A 21,923-nucleotide genomic window follows, 5' to 3' on the forward strand; every position below is an offset into this window, starting at 1 on the left:
TTTATGAATTTTAAATGAAAAGTTTCGCCTAGGTAGCATTCTGGGCAAGTAGGTAAAGGACTGTATGGCTTTGCTTTAGTTAAAAAATCGATTAAAAGTGAAAAAATCGATGGTTATGTTAACGAGGCATATTAATGCATGCTACTAGACTTCAGACTTTTATCAGTGACGGCTAATAACACCAGCATAGTGTAATTTCCTGAAAATTTTCAGTAGTAAGCAACCGTATTAAAATCTAATAATAGTACTTAAATCCATTATATATTAAGTGGTGTCAATTCCGGAATTGTAATATCGGAGAATTTGTCCGAGATTCCGGAATTTCTAAATTCAGGAATTCCGGAATGCAAGCCCTATTTAGGGATGATTTCCGACATAAAAACTATCCTATGTCCTTCCCCGGAACTCTCTATGCCAAATCTCAAAATACAGAAAGGAAACTTCCTACAAAACCGTAGTTTGACAGCGTTTCAGGGTCGAATCATGCTATCCCTTTCTAATATATGGCACTATCCCTTTCGGCTATTTAGGGTTGTCAAAATGCAAGTCATTACCTTATCTGTGGTCAGTAATCAGTGTGTTTATTGCTTTCATAGGATGTATCCTATACACCTATATAACTTGTAAGTTGTTACATTTTATTGGTTCAGCTATGAAACAGGTAGGGCACTGTAATATAACGCCGTGGTGCAAATGGTGCAATAAATATAAAGGTCGTGCACGCAAAGGGACGTCAAGTTGTGCCAACCCTAATAATTGCTTGGAGCAATGCTGAGCCGAACGGAGCCGAGTTTCTCCGAAGCGAGATTCACAATATGATTCACAACCCAGCAGTACATATTTCGTTTTTTTTTTTCACTTGTAACACTGAGCTGTCAAATTGCAAAATGATGCGTGAAGCTGCGCCGGCAGTATTTCGCAATTTTTAAAGATTTTTTAACTCAAACGTAATGAAAGTGCAGTCGAAATAATAACATTTAGCTATTTCGTCCACAATGAACAACCGTAAGTAATATATATGCATAATTTTTACAAGAATTCATCATCGGAGTAACAAAGCAGATTATCAGTCTGATACTTATTCTTTGTTTTTAATTTTTAGTCGGCCGCGATCCTGCGAAGAGGAAGGTTAAGCCAGTGGAAGCTCAGTCTCTGCTGGATTTCGATCTTGGGGAAGGTGAAAGCTCCGACGACTCGGATTTTCGAATTGAGGACCACCCTGAAGACAGCGATGATCACTCGATCAACAGTGACGATGATGGTAGTATTAATAAAACACATTTTTTTAAAATTTATATTTAACTCCTTATTAAATTCACAGTTTTGTGCTGTTTATTCAAACCAGCGGCGCAGCGTAAAAGCGGGACCCTATTACTAAGACTCCGCTGTCCGTCTGTCCGTCTGTCTGTCACCAGGCTGTATCTCGTAAACCGTGATAGCTAGACAGTTGAAATTTTCACAGATGATGTATTTCTGTTGCCGGTATAACAACAAATACTAAAAAGTACGGAACCCTCGGTGCGCGAGTCCGACTCGCACTTGGCCGGTTTTTTTAGTGTTCCGTGCAAAACTTTGTTTTGACAAACCGAACACTTATGGGATCACTTCGGTCTTGTTTTTATTAGTTCTGATTAGTTCCTGTCTACATTTGTGAAAGAATATCTCTATAGCTTTTTCTGTTTCTTTAGCCTTCCACTTTTTTTGCTAGGCAGAAATTGGTTGTTTGTTTTGGCTAGACCCATCTACTTTTATTTTTAATACAAACAATTATCTTTTACTGAACAAGTTTGTACTTGTAATCAATAACTAAATAAAAGAAAATTATTGCAAAACTTATTCCTATTAAAAAAGTGTTAATTTTTTAAACAGGAAAAAATGACAGTGGCAGCTCTGAGGAGTCTGCATCAGATGCAGAGGATGAGTTTAAGGACAGTAGTAAAATGGGAGACCCATCCGTCACTGACTTACTGGAAAGAGCCAAGAAAGCTGAATTCAAGGTAACTATAGGTTATACCATAGAATATTGTAAGCATAGAGTGCTCACTCCATACATCAGTTTTTCCATACTTTTGTAGTCGACAATTCGACATCTAGCATCAAGTAGCAGAATTATCAGCGGATCTTCATTATTTTCTGAGGTTGTCAGTTTAATCCTTATGAAAACATTAGTGTATACAGTGTGTGTAATAACTGAAACCATTTACTCAAGCCTCTCAATTTTTAGGTCAGAAATATGAGAAGCAGGCTTAGCATGAGTGCAGAGGGACAATATCTTGCACAAGAGATAGACTACCCATCTTTTTCTAACTGTAATAATTAGAAAGGGGCTGGTAGTTTTTTTATACCGTTCACACTCATGCTAAGCCTACAGGGGATGGATGAGGAAGAAAGTGGACTTTTTGCATTTGAAGGATCATCTGTATTTAAACATAAAGTAAGGAATAAATTTAAAAGTGGAAAAATTACTGCCTTGGGTGGATCCAGAGGCCGTGAGTTCAAGTCTCACCCAAGGCAGTAATTTTTCCACTTTTAAATTTATTCTAAGCTTAATAGCATCGATCGCAGACGTTTCTGCTTGTTAAAAATTAATAAAGTAAGGAGTTAATTTATAAAAACAAACTTCAATAAATTAAATGTTATTATTCATCCCTAGCTCTTTTTTAATTAACTTTCCGGTAAAGATACAGTCGGCTATAGTATAGCGCAATGGAAGTAATTCATCATACTTAGCTGAATTTTTGTTTGAATGAATCACAATATATTTGTTTCAGATACCTGGTGACATAGCCAATTGGCTGATCTGTGCTGGCTGCCTTGGCTCGAGGAGTGATGACTTCAATGAGATTGTTGAGTGTGACGGTTGTGGTGTTACAGTCCATGAAGGTAAGCTTAATTAATTTGGCTTAAGGTGCATTGGGGTAAGATTATGCCGAAGCATTACGGGCAACTTTTCATCTTAACCCGCAAGAAAAACCCTTTCAATCTTACCCCAACGCACCTTACTGGATATATTCCTCACATATTATGTAAGGCCTTGCACTCGCGGAAACGATACTACTGCCTTAAAAGACAGGGTCGCCATGTACGGACATTAGTGAAACAACATTTCGATGAATGATTTGTTCTGATTCTAATTAGGCAAGATACATGTTTATATATCATCATATATGCCTTCAAAATGAAAATGTTTCTATTAAACAAAATTAAATTGAAGTTACCACCATAGACTGAATAAGATGTACCTATGTAGGCTGTGTACTTAATAATTAATTAGGCAATTAATTAGCTAAGTTTTAAGGGGACTCCTGCCAACAAACTGTTGCAGTTTTGCAGAAGAATTAAATTGCCCAGGCTGGAATCGAAACAGCGTCCTCTGCTATCGCGGCATCGGCAGGTGCCTGTGCCATTCGGCCACCGGAAAATTTCGACCTATGCCACTGTGGCCCGGTGGCCGAATCGCACAGGCACTTGCCGCGATAGCACAGGACGCTGGTTCGATTCCAGCCTGGGGCACTGGAGGCCTTGGTCACTTTTTCTTAGTATATGACATTTATTTCAGTTCGTAACTTTGATGTTATGGCGGCGGCTAGCCTAGGCGGCACCTAGGTTCGTGTGACTCTTAAACATTTCTACTTGTTATAGGCTGTTACGGCGTCTCGGACGTCACTAGTGAGTCCAGCACAGTGAGTTCTGCGTCTACCGAGCCGTGGTTCTGTGAGGCATGCAAAGCGGGGGTCACTGACCCTAGCTGCGAGCTTTGCCCTAATAAAGGTAGACTTTGTTAAACATTGACGTTATAGACCGCGAACCAGGCGCTAATTTCGTCGGTCGTCGCGTCCCGGGAGATAACTCGTAACTTGGTTAAGGGCGATGTATATAATGAACCCTCGTGAACGTCAGCTACCGCCCGCTGGTGGGTTGAGGAACGGCAGCCGAAATTTAGTCGCGTCTTGATTCAAAAATTGTCAAATGATAGTTAATACGGCTTATGAGTAAAACAAATTGGCAGCCGGTTGTATCACGGTGGAATGACTGTCAGCTGATTATTACCCGGGACGCTATTGGTCATGAAAGTCTGGTTCTTGGATATGATATAAATGGTTCGGCTAAAGGCTAATCGGTTTTTATTATTTTAGGTGGCATATTTAAGGAAACGGAAGTTGGAGCATGGGTTCACCTTGTCTGTGCGCTTTACGTGCCTGGAGTGGCGTTTTCAGAGGTAAGGAGGATACCGTTTTCCATACAAGACTTTTTTTCGTCGAATTAACTTTTTAAAAAGAGCGTAGTGTATTAGTCACACTAGCGAAATTGAGATGTGATGTGGAAAAAGACTGTTACTGCTACACACTGGTGATCTACAAAAAAAATATGATTAACGTTTTGTTTTCCAATTGATGCTTTAATCTGCGCACAGCTTCATATTGTAGGTACCTATATGAGGAAAGGAGCAACTTCCTATAGCCCTACCTATTATGTTTTTTAAGTTCGATGAAATTTTAATAATTTTAAAATCGCAATAGTTCCTTTGTTCCGTTCAATTTTCACCCAAGCAGAAATCAACTCTATTTCCTATTTTATAATAGGTTCAAATTTCATTGGATTTATTAGTTGTATGGCCTTAGGAGGTTAAAATGTGACGCTGTACAATGTAATTATTCACCTACAACATTTATCACACAAAGAAGGCTGCAGAAATATGTGACACGCTTTTATTGCACTACAAATAGGACCTTGTCAGATATTTTTAGACCATGGTCTGAAAGGTTGAAACATGACAGGTGGAGCGACTATCCGGCGTGACACTCTTTGAGATGGCGTACTCCCGCTGGGGCGCGCGGTCGTGCGCGCTGTGCGCCGACGCCGCGCTCGCGCGCACCGGCGTGTGCGTCGGCTGCGACGCCGGACTCTGCAAGACCTTCTTCCACGTCACATGGTAACATAAAAGAGCGTGACACGTTCGAGACATACTCCCGCTTAAGCGCGTTCTTGCGCGCTGTGCGCCGACGCCGCGCTCGCGCGCACCGGCGTGTGCGTCGGCTGCGACGCCGGACTCTGCAAGACCTTCTTCCACGTCACATGGTAACATAAAAGAGCGTGACACGTTCGAGACATACTCCCGCTTAAGCGCGTTCTTGCGCGCTGTGCGCCGACGCCGCGCTCGCGCGCACCGGCGTGTGCGTCGGCTGCGACGCCGGGCTCTGCAAGACCTTCTTCCACGTCACATGGTAACATAAAAGAGCGTGACACGTTCGAGACATACTCCCGCTTAAGCGCGTTCTTGCGCGCTGTGCGCCGACGCCGCGCTCGCGCGCACCGGCGTGTGCGTCGGCTGCGACGCCGGACTCTGCAAGACCTTCTTCCACGTCACATGGTAACATAAAAGAGCGTGACACGTTCGAGACATACTCCCGCTTAAGCGCGTTCTTGCGCGCTGTGCGCCGACGCCGCGCTCGCGCGCACCGGCGTGTGCGTCGGCTGCGACGCCGGGCTCTGCAAGACCTTCTTCCACGTCACATGGTAACATAAAAGAGCGTGACACGTTCGAGACATACTCCCGCTTAAGCGCGTTCTTGCGCGCTGTGCGCCGACGCCGCGCTCGCGCGCACCGGCGTGTGCGTCGGCTGCGACGCCGGGCTCTGCAAGACCTTCTTCCACGTCACATGGTAACATAAAAGAGCGTGACACGTTCGAGACATACTCCCGCTTAAGCGCGTTCTTGCGCGCTGTGCGCCGACGCCGCGCTCGCGCGCACCGGCGTGTGCGTCGGCTGCGACGCCGGGCTCTGCAAGACCTTCTTCCACGTCACATGGTAACATAAAAGAGCGTGACACGTTCGAGACATACTCCCGCTTAAGCGCGTTCTTGCGCGCTGTGCGCCGACGCCGCGCTCGCGCGCACCGGCGTGTGCGTCGGCTGCGACGCCGGGCTCTGCAAGACCTTCTTCCACGTCACATGGTAACATAAAAGAGCGTGACACGTTCGAGACATACTCCCGCTTAAGCGCGTTCTTGCGCGCTGTGCGCCGACGCCGCGCTCGCGCGCACCGGCGTGTGCGTCGGCTGCGACGCCGGGCTCTGCAAGACCTTCTTCCACGTCACATGGTAACATAAAAGAGCGTGACACGTTCGAGACATACTCCCGCTTAAGCGCGTTCTTGCGCGCTGTGCGCCGACGCCGCGCTCGCGCGCACCGGCGTGTGCGTCGGCTGCGACGCCGGGCTCTGCAAGACCTTCTTCCACGTCACATGGTAACATAAAAGAGCGTGACACGTTCGAGACATACTCCCGCTTAAGCGCGTTCTTGCGCGCTGTGCGCCGACGCCGCGCTCGCGCGCACCGGCGTGTGCGTCGGCTGCGACGCCGGGCTCTGCAAGACCTTCTTCCACGTCACATGGTAACATAAAAGAGCGTGACACGTTCGAGACATACTCCCGCTTAAGCGCGTTCGTGCGCGCTGTGCGCCGGCTGCGACGCCGGACTCTGCAAGACCTTCTTCCACGTCACATGGTAAAGTCAGACAGTGGAAACTCTGCAAGACCATTTACGTTGTTTAGTAAGTAAGTAAGTAAATATTCTTTTGACTTCTCATGCTCGTAAAGTTCGAATTTAAATCGTGCGTAGACGACATAAAGTTGCTAATTATGTTCTAGAGCATGAAGTAAAATCATCTGTTACGACCCTCATTGTCTTAGCAATAAACTCCAAGATCTGCCATACAAGCTGCCAGCCCTGCCCCGTGCCGGCGCGCCCCCGACCGGCATGCCCCGTGCTTCCGACCGGTCTGAGTACAAATTTCTTTAGCCTTGAATAAATGTGGTAAAATAACCTAAAATATTGGATATTTTTGTATATTTTACTCACAATCGAAGTGAAAAGCAGTGTATAACTCAGGCATAAATGTCCATTTTTATCCTCGACTATATTGGTCCTCGCTGCGCTCGGACCAATAAATTGCCTTGGCGAAGCGGAGCGAAATACAAGTTTTATACTAGGTATCAACAGGCGATCTTATCGCTAAAAAGCGATCTCTTCCAGACAACCACACTTAGTTGTCCTGTAAGAGGATTAAACCTTATTTATCCGCTGCGACGCCTGCGACATGGTAGATTCTGCTTAGTTTTCACTGACTTGACATTGGTATTAGCATTAGCCCTTTGACAGGTTATTGAATATGAAGTGAATTAAAAAACACGAAATTGCCTGAACAGTGGCTTGTGCCTTTTATCTTTTCAAAGATACTGTTTATGGCCCCTATTAACTTACGAACAAAACTTTCGACACGTTTACAAATATGGACGGCATTGCCTTTAGTGGCTCGTGCCTTATCCTTTTATCATAGGTACACTTTATTGCCCCTATTAACTTATAACAATTTGAGTTAACCATTCTGACCACCAAGTCTTTAAGAGGGGTTGTAAAACAATTGTTCATTGTTCATTGACTCGGCTGACCTCACTTCGTTTAGTTTTATGATGTCTATTGTTTTGTTGATTGTTTTTTAACAGTAAAATGAGAAAAAAAGAAAACCACCATACCAAAAAAAGGTCTTGCGAAGTTCCTTTTGTTATAATTAATCCTATATGACTTGTATAATTTGCAATTCAATTAACATTTTAAATAATAATTTTACGAAAAAATCTAATTAACATTATCCTCACAATTGTAAAGAAATATTTGACATATTAAGGTATATCAACCTGAGTAATGTAATTGGTAACTTGATAATAATAATTAAAGAAAGCAGAACAATAAATAAAGGAAATAATAATTGTAACTTAATAATAATAATTAAAGAAAGAAGAAAAATAAATAAAGGAAATAATAATTGTAACTTAATTTTCCTATTCAATCTAAATTTTAACGTGTTATATGTAATTATATTATTAATAAATGAGTATGATGACTTGATGTATATAACCTATTGTTAGTATCTCCTAATGACCTTAAATGAGTGATCGGTTGGACAAATTAGTGCAATCATACTGTCATTTTAATATCTGGGAAATAAAAACAAAGTTTAGTATTTGAAGTGAACCATATTATTTTTTGGCGTTCTGTCGTCTTAATAGTAATAAGGTATTTGTAATATCGGCATTGTTGCCTGAATCTAAATTTTAAATAAAAAAAATCTTTGTTTTAGCGGTCAAAGAGCAGGGCTGTTGGCCGAGGCGCATTCCGAAGAGGCGGAGCAAGCTGACCCGTTCTACGCTCACTGCAAACTGCACTCTGATAAAACGCTCGTCAAGAAGCGAAAGAGGAACTGGCTCGCTCTGCAACTGAGGACCGAAAAAAGGTAACTTTTTTAAAAAGTTCATTTAGGTCCATCCAAATCTCACTAATGCGTCATTTGCGCGCTTATAAGTAGCATGAATCTTCTCAAATGATTTTTACGCATAAGACCCTAACCTGTTAAATAAAAGCCATTGTTTCTTTTCTACGAGCAGTCGGCCATTGAGTCTGAGCGCATGCCACGCGCTCAGACACAATGGCACGCGCTCAGATTCATACTATAACTTTCCGCGTGTATTTCATAGTAGGTACGTTCTGTAGCGCACCTATAGTGAGCGAGAGGTTTGCGAATGGGCGTTCGAGCGGCGTATTGGCCAGACCTTATTTGTGTGTCTATAAAACTTGTCAACCGATAGGATATTAGGCTGGTTTAAAAACAATGACCGTTCTTCATAAATTCTTATCTACTCAAAGGTTAACTGGAAGAAATCCCTTAAAGGGATAAGTTCGCCTTTGTACTGCCTATTCTGTGCCATATTTGTGTTCTGTGTTTTGTACAATAAAGAGTTTATACATACATACATCATGACCCATATTCTATGAATCTAACCGATCAATCAGGATTTCTTATCGGAACAATTACCACCCGGCCACAAGGAACCATGGCCCATCTGGAAGGCGCCGAACAGGCTTAGGTCCCAGGTCGGCCGTTGCAAACACAACATGGCCGTTTGGGGACTTCTTCGCGGCCACTGTACTCAATGCGCTTGCAATACAGCACCGCAAACCATGGCGCACCTGTTGGTATGCCCCGCGTGCCCGTACTTCTGCTCAGAATCTGACCTGAGGGACGCGACGGTCAGGGCTGTCAGCACCGCTGCTTTCTGGGCATCCACTGTTTGAAGGAACCTCGACACGAAAGAAGAAGAAGAAGAAGAAAGAAGAAGGATTTCTTATTAATTTTTGTACTCAGCAAAACCACATGCTAACGCATTTATGGTTCAGTAATAGGTAATAAGTAAATTGTAATAAAATTACCATAGTCTTTTACTCTTACGGTAGATGTGGTTGGGCCCCATTCAGGCATGTAAACAATGAAGGATATATGTTAGAATTCCAGGATATGATTGAAGTATTCGACACTATTAAGTTAGCTCGTTAGCTCTGTTGCTAGTGGGTCGCTGACCCAAAGCCGCAAGTTTTTTCCGAGGATTGTCATATTTAAAAAAAAAATTTGTTATTCAATCAAATTACTTTTTTGTTGTTGTTTAGGAGATTCGAGTTACAAAACAACCCAACTCCAGAAGAGAAGGCCAGGATAAAACGGAAACTTATCAAATACAGGAAGAAGTATTTGCAGCACAAGGAGAATCGAAATCCTCCATGGGGTATGCTATGCATGATTCTTAAAAATTTACATAAAGCAGTACTTTACATAACCAGATACAAACGGCCCGCCCCGGCTTCGCAAGGGTTACAAAAAACCTTAACAAATTATACCTACACCTAAACCTTCACTCTATTGATAGGTGAAAACCACATGATAATCCGTACAGTAGTTTTTGAGTTTATCGCGAACATACATAACATACAGAAAGACGCGACGGGGGACTTTGTTTTATAAGGTGTAGTGATGTGTTTTTAATTTGTAAACACCACATTTCTTTTAAGGATACGGTCTCATTACATATGAAGAATGCATACCTACCAAAATTGAACTCTTAGCGCCAGCTTTACGGTTGATTCTTGTTTGCAGTGCCGACACAAAAAATGGCGAGAATGTTGTTTAGCAGCGCTTCGGCAATGAGGAAATTCCAGAGGAAAGCGGAATGTATGGGTGTTGACACGCATGCATTGGAATTTCAAGACGCACAGGTAAATGCTTAGCGGCTCGTCTGTTGTACCACAAAGTTACGACTACTACAGGGGCCCATTTCTAGAACGATGTTAGACTAATATTATGAATATTATATATTGTGAATATTTTAAAAAATTTCAATAACTATATTAAATAGTCAATCAATATTTATCTGAAAAACACACGGTCCATTCTTTCTGGTTTTCTCAGTGTTAGGTTGGTTCAATGGCATTGGTTGCGCATTGTAAAACTTATAACTCTTATAAGGGTTGATTCCACACAACCGTCTTGTCGCCGTTAAAACGTTCGCAAAATTTTATTGTATGGGAATTTTCATAGATTAACTATGAAACTCGTTCTTCGTTACGTTCGTTGGTTCGTACTTCGTTAACTATGGTTGGTGCAACTGCCCCTAAGTAAACTCATAATTTCACAGATGGCCGCCCTAAAAGACGTGTCCCGCCGCTGGCACGTGCCCCCCGCTTTCTCAGTAGAGTTCGTTGGATACTATCTAGAGAGAAACAGTCGTGTGACGTCATTGAGGCGGTCGCTGGAGAGACTCACAAAGGAAAATGAGACTTTGCTGGGTGGTGATGAGAAACTGAGGACCGATTATGATGACGTAAGTATCCCAATACGCATAACAAGTGTATATACGTTAACACCAGATTTGTTCGTCGGCTACTATGTGGAGAAAAACTATAGTATAACATTATTTAGGCGCCGTTAGTTCAGGTCCTTCTCCAAACTTAGCTCGCTGAGCACTGATAAGAAAAAAAAACACATCATACAACTTATACATATATACTTGCCTATCTGCTCCTAAATAAATATATTTTCATCTTAACTGGCCTAGCTTTTTGTCAATATAGAGATCTACACATTTCACCAAGATCTAAAAACATATTCAAATAATACTTTCTTACCAGGCTTCGAAAGAAAACACCGACGCATTAGCTGAGCTGGCGTCAACCAAGCAAGCCCTCCAGAAGATATACGAAGCGATCACGGCCATCTGCCCTGCCAAAACGCTGCCCCCCATAATGGAAGAGAAGCCTCTGTTACCGCCGGTCCTAGCGCGATCAACTCCGAAACTCACGCCATATCAGTCGCAGAAACGGTATGTATTGGTTTTATTGACAAATTGATTCATTAATAGACTGCAGACCAAGATAGACTCCGCATAATCAACTTTTTATTGTTAAAGTTAGTGTTAATTTGAGAATAGCCGAGTTTCTTGCTGGTCCCATATTGGGATACCCTCCTACAATTTAGGAGGGATTTAAATCTTCTCGGGGCAGAGGCTAGGGTTAGAGCCGGCGTAGATCTTTTACTTTCATCTTTAAAAACAAATTACTGTTTTTTTTAAACTGCTTTAATTCCATATAGTTAAATTTAAAAAATGCGTTGACTAACTTGGTCTTAAAATGAAATTTTGTACATTTTACAACTTGCAATTGGCTGTTCTCTACAAATTATTGTGTATGAATTTCAATTTATTCATCTAAACTCCTTGATAATTGTTTCATTTCGTAAAAAAAGTATTGATTGCTGATTTAAAAGCCACAATCCGCCAAACCAGTTGCTATAACAATACTAACACATATAACTGTGTGTCTCAAACTGGCCAGTCATGAAAACAAATGAAGTATATTTGACAGATTCTTCCACGGGCAAATGAAAGTAGGTACACATTCTTTGATAATACACTAAACTAAAGTAAGGATCGTTACTTGGAAGAAATATTTTACAGCTAGTTCAGGTCTTAACACTCTTAACCACCGATCGTTACATCGATCAATGACATAAGCCACTGTGATATTGGTAGATTTATTGGACTTGAATTAAAAATCGCAGTTTGATTGGTCTTATTAACCATACAACTTTATTTTTGTCATTCTCTTACTATATTAGTACATTACGATACAAGTGCGAAAAACCTATTTGCACATGTATCGTACAACGTTTTACAGTACATATGGCCCTTTAAATTTTCGACATAGTTACGTAATGTGCTAATTATCGCACTAGTGCGGTAAAGTAGCACTATATGTACTGTAAAAGATATTCCCGCTCGTATTTTTTTAATATTAAATCGCAATCGCTTTCGACTTGCCTTTCCTCTTAAAGTTGTATGGTATCAGGTGAATATTCAGCTTTTTATAGCGTTGATTTCGTCATTACCCTGAACACAAAATATATACTAATATATAATATGTCAGTGAGGGCAGCTACCAGATCCCGTGCTGCTACGTGAAAATGGTCTTCTTTAATTTGAAATTGAGGGAAGGTCTTCTAAGACCATTTTCGCGTAGCAACACGGGATCTGGTAGCTGCCCTCGCTGACCCACTAAGAAAATCCTCCCTGTATACTTTTTTATGTTAACGAAATATAATACCGATACTTAGTGTCCTATCTTTATCGCACGCGCATCAGTATATTGCTGACCCGCCCGCACAGTGGCATTGACCGCCGGCGGCATGAGCGAGAAAACAATATAATTACGATTTACGCGCGTGCGATAGAGATAGGAACAGGCGGGTCAATGTACCAAATTCGTCGTATTTAGCGTCTTTATTTTACATTTAATGATTGTTGCGCATTGTCCTTCGATATCCTTGTATTGTAGCGAAGAGAATTGAGAGAGGGCTCATGCCATACATCGGTTTTGATACCAAAAAGACAATTATTTCTGTAGTCTACATCTAGCGTCAAGTAGCGGAACTCGCAGTACTGCTACTCGACATTAGATGTCGCGGCAAACAAAAAGTCTAATGCTCAACGGTTTTCAGCTAATATTATAACCAGAATAACCGGAACCCTATTTTCATCTCCTTCTGCTTATAAAATTAGTTATAAATTGTTGACTTTTCGTCAGTCGCGACACATGTGACATCTATTGTCGATTAGCAGTACTGATAGTTCTGCTACTTGACGCTAGATGTAGACTACGAAAATAATAGTCTTTTTAGTAACAAAATCGATGTATGGAGTGAGCACTATATCTTCTTAATTCTCTTTGATTGTATTGTAGTAAGATCGTGGCGAGAACAATGCCGATAGAACGCTCGAATATTCACCCATTATGATAAGTTATGTACGTTACCACATGCCGAATACTGCATAGTAGGTTGGCCGCCAGGTCTATGTCAGTGCCCACCGCGGCTGCTCTTAAGATGGGCGTTGGTTTTCCTCTTAGCGACAACCCGGACGCTCGCCAAGGAAAAGTCTTGTCTACGTCTCTTGAAGGTTAGTGTATTCATGACTATCAAATACCTAAATAGAGTTAGACCAAGCTAAGTTGGCAGCGATTTTGTTAGCCCAGACTGTGCAAGGGTTATTTTAAACGTCAAACTTCTATCAAAGTATATATAAAAAAAGTCATTTATTGTCGCAAATTATGACGTTTAAATAACACTTTCACGGTCTGGGCTATCATAATCCCTGCCAACTTAGCTTGGTCTAACTCTAAACATCAAACGTTTCTTTGAAATATCAAAGACAACGGAGTCATGCCGTAATAATAGACATACTTGAATTTTATTACAAGTAAGTTTTCTCAAAGCTCATTTAAAACGAGTTTTTATCAATATATCGAATGAGCACTATAAGCTTATTTATTTCTCTATGTAATAAAAAGTCTAGTTTTATGTGATAACTTAATATAGCCTTACAAACAGCTACTACCTTGCTTACAATTGTGAAAAATAGAGCATTTAATGTGTTTTAACTTAATTAAATTTAATTGCACGCCTTTCTTTTTTGTTTTCCGAAGCAATTCTGAAAATAATGAATAGTACATCTTACGTAAACTATTGAATTCACTGAGAGTATCTACCGAATATTTCACTACATGGTATCGTAATATAAAGAAGGCCTATACCTATTATATCTTGATAAGCTTCAAGTAAACGGAAGGATCCTAACACTCTTGGAAATATAAGTCTTTCTCAATGGGGTTGGCAACTGTCAAAGGTTTGCATAGATTGTGCCGGCATAGCCGCGGCGACCGCTGCAGGGGACCATCGAATGCGCCGACTTCTGGCCGAAGGGTGTCGTGTTTCGGAGGTTCCGGGGCAAACTGCCGAATCCGACACAAGACCAGACGATTCAACGGAGCCACGACGTTTTGTCGCCTAAATAGTGTTTAGTTTTTAAGTTTATAAAATGCATATATATGTTAGTCTGTAAGGTATTTGTAATATGGGCCTTGTTGCCTGATTTAAATTTTTAAATAAATAAATAAGTTTTTCCTGTCTCTATTTTTGTATCCAGGCCATAAAATTTCAAAAAAAAAAACAAGAATTTGACACAGTTCTAGGGATTGTCAGGAAAGCCTATGCTGGCGCCATCTGTAAAATACTTCGACCGGCAAACCCCATTACTAGTGTCTACCTAATATAATGATGTGGAAACAGGCGCATGCGCGGTATGCGGCCGACACAGCGAGCGGCACCTCATGGCGGCGTGCGACACGTGCCGCCAACACTACCACCTGCACTGCCTCAACCCGCCGCTGCAGCGCCCGCCCAAGAAGACCAAGCTCTACGGCTGGTAACGTACTAGTATTGTAGATCACATAACAGCGAACTATCAACTATCATGGCGACCCTGCCTACAACACCTATCACTGCCTCAATTCGCCGCTGCACCCGTCCAAGAAGATCAAGCTCTACGGCTGGTAACGTACTAGTGTTGTAGACTACAGGACAGCGAGCTATCATGGCGACCCTGCCTCCAACGATAACTTGCACTACCTAAAAAGCAGTTGGAAAAGAAGTTGCTCGGTGAATTTCTAGAAGAAGGTAGCTGAGTTTTGGGACTAAAATTAGTTTGTATATTACATTTTTACACAGAGCCAAGGCCACAACCACCAACCATTCCGAAGCCGATCATAGTAACTTTTTATCAACCAACTTAGTTAAACTATAACTTTAGTATTATTGTAGGATTTTTGATTATCTTTCCCTTTTTACGTATAATAGAATTTACAAGACTTATGACATGCCTTATTTGCTTCTACAGGCAATGCTCGGAGTGCGACAAAACGTCAGATTCAGAACCAGAAGTACTCGAAAAGAAAGTACCGCGCCGCTCTCGAATCAGATACAGCAAGGATGGCGCCATCATCACCGACCCACTGAGCCCTGGTTCCGTACCCAACTCGCCACCCGCTAAACATAAGCAGGAAAGAACTCCCAAGGCTGAAAAGGGGAAACTTGTCAAAGTAACCACCTCAGAAAATGTATCACCTATCAAAGTAACTATAAAACCCTTCGATTTCATCAGCGATGACGTCGAAACTGAATCGAAGAAGAAAGATAAAAGAATCAAGAAAAAGAAGGAACATGGCGCTTCCGGCGGAGAAGAGTCTCTCTCAAAGAAGATGCACAAACGTGCATTCACCTCCCCTACTTTGACAAACACCCCTCTCATGTCGATAACCCCCATAGTCGCGGACAGCCCTAACGATTCTCATAACGAAAATTCAAACGCCTCCGCAACCGCGACTCCAACTAAACGAGAGGATTCTAGCTTCCTGTCCCATAATTCGTCATTTTCCTCTCTTCTCACAGAACCGAAAGAACGGGACAGCAAAACTATCGAAAGCTCTATTGAGAATACTCTAGCTAACTTATCTTCGGATATAGCTACGTATAAAGCGAATAGGAAACGCAGGAAAGAAAAGCATCGGTCGCGGTATTCGCCCGATTTCCTGCGGTCGCCGTCCAAGTCTCATAAGCACAAGAGGAAGAAGAAAACGCAGGATATGGAGAATCCAGATATGCCTCATCCAAGAATTACTATTAAGGTAAGATATATACGTCATCTCATTTGTATTATGGTATTTTCTTTGTAATTTAATTTTCTTTGCTAGTGTAATTTTTTTTCTGTTATGGTGTTCGTAAATTTATATTGTGTGTCATTGCACCTGTCAAATAAATGATTTATCTATCTATCTATCTATACGTATTATACATTATGTTCTAACATATGTCATTATTTCTGCAGCCTAAGGCCTAATAATCTGTTAACCCCTGGTTGCTTTCAACATTAAAGTATCAGACATTGACCTGAAATGATGTGCCTTGTCACCAAAAGTGTGTCGGTTAGTATGTTCATCATGAAGTATATAGTGACAGTCAAAGTGCCCCTATACATATCGGAACACATCCTTATGTCTGTTATAAAAAAGGTCTGTTGCAATCAATGTGGCTATCAATTTGATGCTGACTGTAGATTTGAAATAAAATCTTAGGGGTTGATATAGAATATCGTTATCACGTTTAAAATTATTCTCAATAGGAATCAGTGATAATTCCTTCAAGCGTGATTAAGAATAAGGATAAGAATGAAGATTAATCCTTGGAAAACCATAGGGCTTTCCAAGGATTAATCTTTATTCTTGAGAGTTCTGATATGCTATATAAATTGTATTGTAGATAAAGCCGATCCCAAAGCCAGATGGCTCCCTGGATACGCAGATGTTCTACGTGCCCACAGACAGCAACGATGGCCCCCCGCCTGCCGTCATGAGAAAATTCTCTAAGGTAAATAACTCTACTTCAAGTTCAAATTAAAATAAAGACGCTAAGTGCGAATAACATTGACCCACCTGGCCCCGATTTCACCACGGTGACAGGTGCGACAATTGTCGACATCACTGTTACTGACGTCACAGGCATCCATAGGCTACGGTAACTGCTTAATACTTCGGAAACTCTTGAATACTGTGTGAATGACTGTTTTTAATTTTGGATTTGTTACAGGTTGATTCACGAAAGCTAGTACGGTACGAACGGTATGAACGAGACTTTCATTGTATTAGTGACACCTGTATCGGTATACAGTCAGAGCCATCATTTTGTAATATACACAGATATTTTCATTCTCTCATTCGTGCCAGCTCTTGTGAATCGACCTGTACTAATGTATAATACCGAGATTCATCAGAAAACATAAAAATCTTAAAAACTGTAATAGAACGAACTCCTTTTAGTTCGTTTAGGAGGTGCAAGCGCGCACTGCTTGCCCTTAGAGCTGGTCAAAGACGCCTAGTCTTACTAAGATGGCATATAGTCGAGAAATTCGGACGGGCACTGCCGTGGCGGGGTGGCCTAGGGGTTCATGGCGTTAGCCGCGATAGCTAAAGACGCCGGTTCGAATCCGGCCTTCACCACTGGAGGGCTTCGTCACTTTTTCTTTAATATATGATATCTATTACAGGTTTTAATTTATATATAGTAGTGTGACTACTTAAAAAACACAAATCAAAATATTTATTAAAATAATTTGATTTGTTCCTAAACTTGTTCATAAAAATCTTATTCAAATTATGTTTGTACAGCATGCCGAGCATGAAGCAGTTCCCACCGCGGAGACACCCGAAGCCATAGCCGTAAGTACTAACACCAGGGGCCCATTTCTCGAAAGGTATTATACTAATATTATTAGTCCACGAACTGTCAAATCGTATGAGTTTCCATAGCAACGCACTAATAATATTAGCCTAATATCGTTCGAGAAATGGGCCCCTGCACACTAAACTGACTAATTGACTATTGGTAGTCTTTGTCCCGTTGTAATAACGTTCCGGATTGGTCACTTAACGTTAAAAAATTTGACCTTAATTGGAAGCACGTAGGTTATATTAAATGAAGGGTTAAGTTACGAAGTGTTACTTGGAAAATAGTTTGAAATACATAATCGTCACAAAAGTAACGTTCTTGGCCATAAACTTTGACTAAAATTGTCAATAGACTAAGTATCATAAATCATAAGCCTTTTTATTCCAACATTTGTGTAAAATATGCCTACCTTTTCCAAATTATATCTCATACTGACATCTCTTACGCAAGCCTCCGAAAAAGGAACTCAATCAAAATCAGATTGAGCCCGAAAAGTCAATGCCTCAAGTAGTGCTTGAGCAAGTTAAACCTGCGCAGAAGGTAAGTTTCTATGTTGTGTGTATGTATGTCATACTTTACTTACACAAATAGTGGTGTATAGTCAGTGCCATTTCTATAGGACGCATATCTCCCTACAATACAATACAAATCCTCTTTATTGCACCACCTCAAAATAAATTTGCAAGGATCCCTGACTTTCTTATCTCTGTGTGTGTGATTCTATTTATTTCTTATGTCCATTTGCCTTTTCATAAAATAAAAGGCGAGACATGGTTATAGCACAAAGCACAGTATAAGAAAGGCGTGTAGTGTAGTTATAGGCTCGTGTTCCGAACTTAACCCGTCAGTGTCGGGCGTTATGCGTGCTACAATACCGTTACAGGATCGACCAGACACAGAAAATTGGGTTCAAAGTTTTAACGACTTAGACTCGGATCAGCGAGTCGTGTCAGAAGAAATGCGGTGAAAAAATGGTAATAAAATTACTACGAAACGAAAACGTGATATTTATATTTTGATTTAAACTAACACGATTTTCAGTCATAATTTTAAAATAACACGGGACTTCGCGTAAAAACTTACGTTTATTTATGGCCTGACGTTTCGAACGTGACGTTACATTCGTGGTCACTGGCAGACTGGCGAAGAATTGTTTCAGCATCTTGCTGCGCGGGTTTTGCGAACTACCCGCACTTGATGTACTTGTATGGGAGATCGAACGCTTCTGCTCTACTAACAGCGTATCTAAATAGGAAATATGTAATAAGATAAGATGCTACAGTTTTCGAAATTGCCGCTTTTTTTTCTAGACAACGCTAATGGTTTGCCAGACCTTAATCTGTAGGGTGGTATTCTGCTGTCCAATTTCGTTGTCCAATGTGTATTTGCGTCTCACATTTTGCTTAATGAGAGAGTGAGACGCAATGCACATTCAAAGACGCATTCAAAATTAGCCTTGGTGTGTTAGGTGGCGCGCTTGGGACGGGCTCGCTTGGAGGCGGGCGGCGCGGCGCCGGCGCCCGCGCCGCTGTCGCCCATGACGCACTGCGACGTGTGCCAGCAGCCCGGCGGGCCTGCCAACCTCGTCCGGTGAGTCCGAGTGGTACAACGATATACCTACTGTGCCTTATTGCTGCAAGAAAATCATTGGGATTTTTTTAAATAAATAAATAAAATCACTTTATTTGAGACAATAGTCCATATAAAAAATTATGCTATAATATTATTATCTGACTTAAACTAAGAGTTGCTTCAGTCGCCATATATAATATAATCGCCAAATATTCTATATTAAGAGATTACTGTCACGTTAGTCCCTCTGTTTTACTTTTTGCCATACTCTGGGTAAAAACTCCCATGGCATGTATTGTGTTGTGAAGCTTCCTGAACGTCCGCGGTTGCTCTGTTGGTACGGTAAACATCCAGATACGCAGAAATAAGTATTTTGAAATAAATTTAACCCGAGGTTTTATTATACATTTCTCTTAACCACTTTACGGAAATTACCCCTTAAGATGTATTTGGTTAAAAAAGTGACCACAATACATGGCCTCTCTCGACCTCTACCTACAAGATGCTCCTATGAATGACTAATGTTTGTGGTTTTTCCAGATGTGACGAATGCAACAAGAGATACCATTTCACATGCCTGGAGCCGCCGCTCAACAAAAACCCTAAAAAACGAGGCTACTCGTGGCACTGTGCTGATTGCGATCCTACTGTAAGTAAAAAAAAAACCATTGAATTTTGTCTTTTTAGTAAATTTTACTTATATTTACCTCTTTTTTCTTCTATTTCATGCTCCAATGACCAGATTTTAGGTCCTAAGCTGTTGATTTTTATTTTTCTGTACTTTTTATCGAGTGCGTTAGTTGACTGTAATATTTATATACTCTATAAATCAGGTTTAATTATATTAAAATGTCTTTAACTGTTTAAACAAAAATTATCCACAAGTATCAGATTCCTTTTAAAATGCATTCACATGTCAAACAATGGATGTAAGTACTTTGAATCAGAGCTTTTTTATTTCTTCATTTAAACTTTATTAACTTTTCACCAACCTTCCTCCCGACCACATGCTAAAGAATTGTTTTATTTGTTACATTACAGGATGTAGAAGAAAACAACTAATGGTTGTCAAATTTTGTGTGTGCAATTGTGCATCATGAACGAGTAGTAATGGAAGAAAATAAATCAGTTCAGTGTTTTCCTGAAAGTTTTTTGTAACTTTATCTATGGTTTTGACATTTTATGTGATATAAGTATAGTACATTACTACAGAGGCCGGGAAGTAAGGGGTTGCCGGCCGAATGCATATATACGGCCGAACGTAGTGAGGCCGGATAGTTATGAGGCCGACAACCCCTTTTCACGCCGATGTATGTATAGTGCTTTTCTCAAACATGCAATGAAAAAAAAAAAGAAATCTCCACGAAATCAAAGTTTTAATTCTAAAGAAACTAAAAGTAAACTAGGCACAAAATATAACTACCACCTGTACCTATCTTTATCACACGTGTCGTATATTTTACACATGTAGTTAATCAATTTATTACACAAATGTTCAAAGGTATATTTATGTATCTTTGATTTTTCGCCTTGCATCCTTCTGACTGTAGTTTTAGCCACATAACTAAGATTACATCGTTTTTTATGTTGATATTATGCTTCACATACATCGTTGCCTTAAACATGGAGTATAATTAACAGGTATTCATTTAATATTTTCGTCGGAACTCATATTAAATAACACAATAAACAACGCACAATAAATCCAATAAAATAGAATTACAGATACACAATGAAAAATGTTCAACTTTACCTCCAAAACGATTAAAAAAACACCAACGCGTGTTTGAGTAGACATTTTTACCGCTAATATTTAAATGAAATATAGTTTGTCAAAGGACTGTCTCATTTCAAACATAGACAGAGATAATCATACTATCTTTGTCTTACACTGGTACTAGCACCCAAAAGAAAAGGATGAGTATAGTTTTTTTTGTTCTTATTTACTGACAAACTGGTTTGACCAACTATATTTTAAATCTGTATTTGTAGGTAAATTTGCAATTCAATATTATTGGAATTTGTTAATAATATTTTATTTATATATTTTTTGTAAATTCGATACAAATAAAACTGCAAAATATATTAATTATCGTTTATTGTTTTTTTTTAAGGGGTATTGGCAGAATGTCATTCCGAACCATAAGCAAATATTGGTTATAGTTTTTTTTTTGGCTGAATGCCATGATGCTGTGTCACAAATATATGTGAAATGGAAATTAAAAAAGAGCCACTTCCCGGCCTAGGCCTGCAACTTTGTATGAAATTTCATTACAGGCCCCTCGTCTAGCCGCGCCGGAGTCGTGATACTTCCCAGCCTAATATAAAGAACGTAATATCAATATTACATAGCATGTTTGAGAAAAATATATTTATTAAGATCGTATTTTAAGTATCGACGTGTAATGCATTAGGATTAAGGTTAACGTCAAACTTTATAATAAAAACTTAACTACTAAGGATAGTTGTCTTTCATTTTGTTGAAAAATAACCTTTTCACTTCTCATGCTCGTAAAGTTCGACTTTAAGTCGTGCGTTGACGACATAAAGTTGCTTATTATGTTCTAGAACATAAAGTAAACCCTTATTGACTTAGCAATAAAATCCAAAATCTGCCATACAAACTGCCAGCCCAGCCGGCGCGCCCCCGACCGGCGCGCTCCCGCCCGGCGTGCCCCGCGCCCCGCGCCCCCGACCGGCCCGAGTACAATTTTCTTTAGCCTCGAATAAATACGGTAAAATGACCTAAAATATTGGATATTTTTGTATGTATATTTTACTCGCAATCGAAGTGAAAAGCAGTGTATAACTCAGGCTTAAATGTCCATTTTTATCCTCGACTATATATTGGTCCT

At 40.5% G+C, this 21,923-nt stretch overlaps 1 protein-coding gene across 1 annotated transcript; it reads left to right on the plus strand.

The window, feature by feature from the left end:
- Positions 1–865: 865 nt before the first annotated feature.
- On the plus strand, positions 866–21,526 carry LOC134743543 (PHD finger protein 14). The gene is made up of 22 exons (XM_063677039.1): positions 866–1,005; positions 1,103–1,261; positions 1,870–1,997; positions 2,772–2,883; positions 3,643–3,771; positions 4,137–4,219; positions 4,779–4,933; positions 8,140–8,292; positions 9,501–9,616; positions 9,985–10,103; positions 10,523–10,708; positions 11,016–11,206; positions 13,230–13,336; positions 14,506–14,641; positions 15,113–15,899; positions 16,531–16,638; positions 17,436–17,486; positions 17,947–18,036; positions 18,965–19,086; positions 19,609–19,717; positions 20,110–20,261; positions 21,431–21,526. The coding sequence occupies exons 1-21, from the start codon at positions 996–998 to the stop codon at positions 20,128–20,130; spliced, it is 3,072 nt and encodes a 1,023-aa protein (XP_063533109.1). The 5' UTR covers positions 866–995; the 3' UTR covers positions 20,131–20,261; positions 21,431–21,526.
- Positions 21,527–21,923: the final 397 nt, after the last annotated feature.

Source organism: Cydia strobilella, chromosome 8 (genome assembly GCF_947568885.1).
Source record: "Cydia strobilella chromosome 8, ilCydStro3.1, whole genome shotgun sequence".
Classification (NCBI taxonomy): Eukaryota; Metazoa; Arthropoda; class Insecta; order Lepidoptera; family Tortricidae; genus Cydia; species Cydia strobilella.